This window comes from Mytilus trossulus, chromosome 1, assembly GCF_036588685.1.
Source record: "Mytilus trossulus isolate FHL-02 chromosome 1, PNRI_Mtr1.1.1.hap1, whole genome shotgun sequence".
Classification (NCBI taxonomy): Eukaryota; Metazoa; Mollusca; class Bivalvia; order Mytilida; family Mytilidae; genus Mytilus; species Mytilus trossulus.
Window position 1 is genome coordinate 91,307,200 of NC_086373.1, and position 4,658 is coordinate 91,311,857.

A 4,658-nucleotide genomic window follows, 5' to 3' on the forward strand; every position below is an offset into this window, starting at 1 on the left:
CAGGAGGCTGGTACTTCAATTGGTTGCTCATTCACAAAATACAACATGCTCTTCCATACGTCTGTATACAAAATTGATAACTAATAAAGGTATTGATCTTTGAAGCCTTCACAACAAGTTGTCTTTATATAGTCTCAACAAGAATGATTTTTATCACATCATCTCAACTTCTCATTTCATGTATGATCAGTTCATATTTCCATGGTGTAGCATGTTACAACTCAGTGATTGTAAATGACTTAAACCTAGTCAGATCGGCAATTCATTATTAATTACCATCAACTAAACAGTTCAATATAAGTCAATGAAACTGTGGACTAATGCCTAATTACTTGCCGAAAACATGTGCAATAAAAGGAAAGGAAATTCATCAACGTATTTCATGGATAATGTATAAGTGGTTCCCAAACTAAGTGTTCAATATCTTATGGACTGTCAGCTTATATTTACAAAGAAACCTGGGCAGGTAATTGTTCTGTACTTAATATTATGTTGTAATGAATATTTAACGATGAACAATGACTAAAATACGTTGTTTATTATGAATCGAGGTGCGTTAATATTTTATGGGAAACTAATTCCAAAGGAAAGCTTGGAATCCAAAGTACTCCCATGATATGTGGTATCTTGTGTGTAACGATGATGAAATCGATCTTACTAGTTTCAGTTCATTTCTCCATCGGATAGCATTGGAAACTTTTTTTTATTTTGCTTAATACACGTACCTGTACAATTTTAGGATAAATTACGATAAATAATGGAAGCTTGTTTTTTCCAAATCTCGGTAAAGATTTCGAATAGATAATGCTATTAGAGAATTGCTTCTGATAAAATTATGTAGATTACGGACTATTTGTGATTTAGGATAATGGATTAGGGAGTGAAAATATATCCATCATCAGGCAAAGTTTATTAATTAAAAATATGGCGGTTGTTTCGTTAATGAACCAATCTAGGTATAGGCGTCCAGTTAGTCGACCTGACCGGATGAATGATATTGATGGAGACCTTTGGTTGTTCCAGTCTCAAGATTCGGCAAAAGGAGCACCACATGCTTCATTAGATGAAGACGATAATGAATCAGAAATATTAGTGTATTTACAAACATGTTGTGGCGACAAAACCGATCAACCACATCTTTGCAAACTACAGACTTGTGAGAGGATTACAATAAACGTTAGCGGTATGTATTATGAAATTTGGGCTTCCGTTCTGAATAGACACCCGACAACATTGTTGGGTAGTCCAAGAAAACGATTAAAATTCTTTGACAAGAGACGAAATGAGTATTTCTTTGACAGGCATAGACCAACTTTCGAATCAATTTTTAACTATTATCAATATGGTGGGAAAATAATGAGGCCAGATCCTGTTCCAGATGATATATTCTTACGTGAGCTCGATTTTTATGAAATTGAAAGAGAAGCAATTGATGAATACAAAACGGAAGAAGGTTATACCACCGAGAAGACCATACTTCCTACTCGCATGTGGCAAAGAAAACTGTGGATGTTGATGGAATATCCTGAAACAAGTATTTCTGCATATGTGATAGCTCTTGTCTCTGTTTTTATTACAATGTTTGCCATTGTTTTATTTTGCATTGAAACACTACCAAGTCTTTCTAAAAATGAGTGCAAAGACGGAAAACCCAATTACGTTGCACCTTTTTTCATTTTGGAAACTATTTGTAACATCTGGTTCACTTGGGAAGTCTTCCTCAGACTAATTTCTTGCCCCAATAGGATTACGTATTTCAAAGACTTTAAAAACATAGTAGATATTGCTGCGATTGTACCTTACTATGTTCAGTTAGGTAATATGATATCTACCGAAAATTGCGTTAATGGAGAAACTTCTGGGGCATCGCTAGCCTTTTTGAGAGTGTTCCGATTAATACGGATATTTAAATTAACAAAACATTCTGCTGGCTTGCAAGTTTTAATTTTAACATTCAAAGCCAGCATCAAAGGTCTTTTGTTGTTTCTTATAGCAATGTTTGTGTGTATACTGTTGTTTTCAAGTGCAATATTCTATGCAGAACATGGATTAAAGGATTCTCAAATACACAGCATTCCAGATGGATTTTGGTGGGCAGTAATAACAATGTGTACTGTTGGATACGGTGACAAAGTACCTGTTGGGCCTCTTGGAAAGGTAATCGGCAGTATTTGTGCGATCACCGGTGTCTTGACGTTGGCCATTCCAGTTCCAATTATCACTGAAAATTTTAACAAATTCTATGCACATAAAACTGGCAGGGGTCGTATATAGTGAATGTTTAAACATATGGTAGTTGCTTTTATCACTTAGATTCTCATTTCAAAAGTTTGGTTTGAAAGACTTTAGTAAAGGATTACAAACACACTACCTTTTGTACTGCAACACAAATAACACTTATATAGAGCCTATATATATAGTTTTATCTCAATTTGCAATTCTGTAGTTGAAATCCTAAACATTCCTTTGTGTTGAATGTTACTGTATACTTGATCACTGGACCTTCTACAGTTTTGATTAAGATTTATGCACACCAGCCATGGTCTACCATTTAAAATTTCAAACGAGCGTTGCAATCATTTGTTCGTCCTTTTTTCTTAATGTGTTTATTTTTCAATCAGAATTGTCTATTATCTTTTCACTATTTTCAATATTTAATGCATACCTTTCAACTAAAATGCATTTCAACATGCGTTATATATATACACACGTTAGTAAATATTTGCCCATACACAATAGTTTTATTAATACATTTTATTTTACTATTTTTCATTAGATCAATATGGTAATTTCAACTCTTTAAAATGTTTATGATCTAAGATTGATGGTACCTGTGGGTACACTTAAAGATATGCACATTCCATTATTTTAGGGAAAATAAAATTGATTTTACTAATATAAAGTCATCGAAATCAAGACTGTGGTTTATGTAGCGTTTAGTCTTTAGATCTATTCCACTACATTGTAGCTTTCATGTTTCATTTATCTTTGCGTGCGTTTGACACAGTATAGAGGTTCACATAAACATTTAAATAATTCACACGTTTTATGTCAATGAAATTTACTTTCAACAAAAGAATAAGCTCAAAGAATCCATAACTTCTTCCACTAGATATGGAGGTTTTAAAAGTTAATGGTATTTTTTAAAAACTGTTTCAAATCGTTTTCAGAAAACATTTGAAACAAAATCTCACACGTGTATTGCCTGTGATTTTCGGCGCCAACCTGTTTTTGTTATTCCTTTAGCATTAGTATAAAACCTTTCCAGAATCTTCACTTACATATGCAATGTTTTTAAAACTTAAAAAGACCACCACCATTTTTTTTGGTAGTTACTTCAACATACTTTCACAAGAATGCTTTTTGCTTTTTTTAAATGTACATACTCATTTTTTTAACCTAATTCTAAATAGTAACACGTATGTGATTTTGAATTCAAAAGTTTGTATTTAAATTTCAATATTAAAGCAGAAAATTTTATTCATTTATACCTTCTTTTATAAATTAATCCAATCACAGGAGGCTATAATAAGAGATAAGTAATGCCAAAATGAGTGAATTACCAGTCATGTTGTCTTCAACAGAAAAATGCTTTTCAAGCTCGAACGAACATTTTTCAACCAATCATAACGTATATTGTAAATGTTTAAAAGTATAGCAACACAAACTGTTCTTAAAATGTTTCAAACGTATTTGCTTAAGATGATATATTGTCAAAGATAGTTATAACATGTATAATTTTTGAATAGCAAGCTTAAAACTAAAATAATTTTGAAGCAAGAACAGTTTAATTCTGGATAAAGCATTGCCCTAATTTTTACTTGGGTGAGTCTCATTAGCAATACAAAGACACTCGTTGGGGATCCTCTCTTTCTATATTTCCGCTCAGTGGTGCGACGAAGCAGACATTTTGTTAGCTTTTTCTACAATAAAATCAGCAGACTATTGATTTTAAGTAATTGTATATCTTTGCTTACTTTCGTTGTTTATATGTAATTTATCGAATATTTATTTATGTCACGATTGAATTGTATAAATAGTATTATATACTTCTCAGACTACGTTTTCTTCTAAATTAAATTTATTTAACTTTATTTGATAAATTAGACAAGAAATGGAGGTCACTTGAGAATTTTATTATTTGCGTCAGAACTTTTCGAGTGGAAAAGCTGAAACTCAACCGTTCCTAGAATTTAAATTGGAAATTAATATGAAAGTTTAAAGCTTTAGGTTTGCACAGAAACAAGAATTGATCAATTTCATAAATTTATTATGACATACCCGATTATTGAGCTGTTTCATATTGTTGTAACAAAATCAATAAGTCTTTATTATCTTGTTTCATTTAAAACATATACCAAAAAAATATTTCCTATCGTCTGCCCACTGGGAGTTAGTTAAACGGAATAATACTATAAATTGGCAGAAAAATATAAAGATAATAAGAGTATCTTTTCAGAAATAAAACAGTTTGCTATATTGACAGAAATCCCCGTCTTGGGCATTGGGTTTATATATAAAGCAGGGTTAATCAATATATTCTATGTTTCCCGAAGGTATAACACACATATATTTTTAATGATAATTTGCTTATTTTCTACGCTTATGGGTTGACGTCACTGTTAAAGCTGAATGACCTTCATTCGAAGTAATCATAC

The 4,658-nt window shown here is 31.8% G+C and overlaps 1 protein-coding gene across 1 annotated transcript; it reads left to right on the forward strand.

Annotated features, from left to right (window-relative positions):
- Nucleotides 1-757: 757 nt before the first annotated feature.
- Nucleotides 758-2,285, forward strand: LOC134711134 (potassium voltage-gated channel protein Shaker-like). Its single transcript, XM_063571579.1, has one exon. The coding sequence runs from the start codon at nt 925-927 to the stop codon at nt 2,272-2,274; it is 1,350 nt and encodes a 449-aa protein (XP_063427649.1). The 5' UTR covers nt 758-924; the 3' UTR covers nt 2,275-2,285.
- Nucleotides 2,286-4,658: the final 2,373 nt, after the last annotated feature.

Excerpts from the sequence above, each read along its gene's own strand:
- LOC134711134 (XM_063571579.1), top strand. The coding sequence starts at position 925 with ATGGCGGTTGTTTCGTTAATGAACCAATCTAGGTATAGGCGTCCAGTT.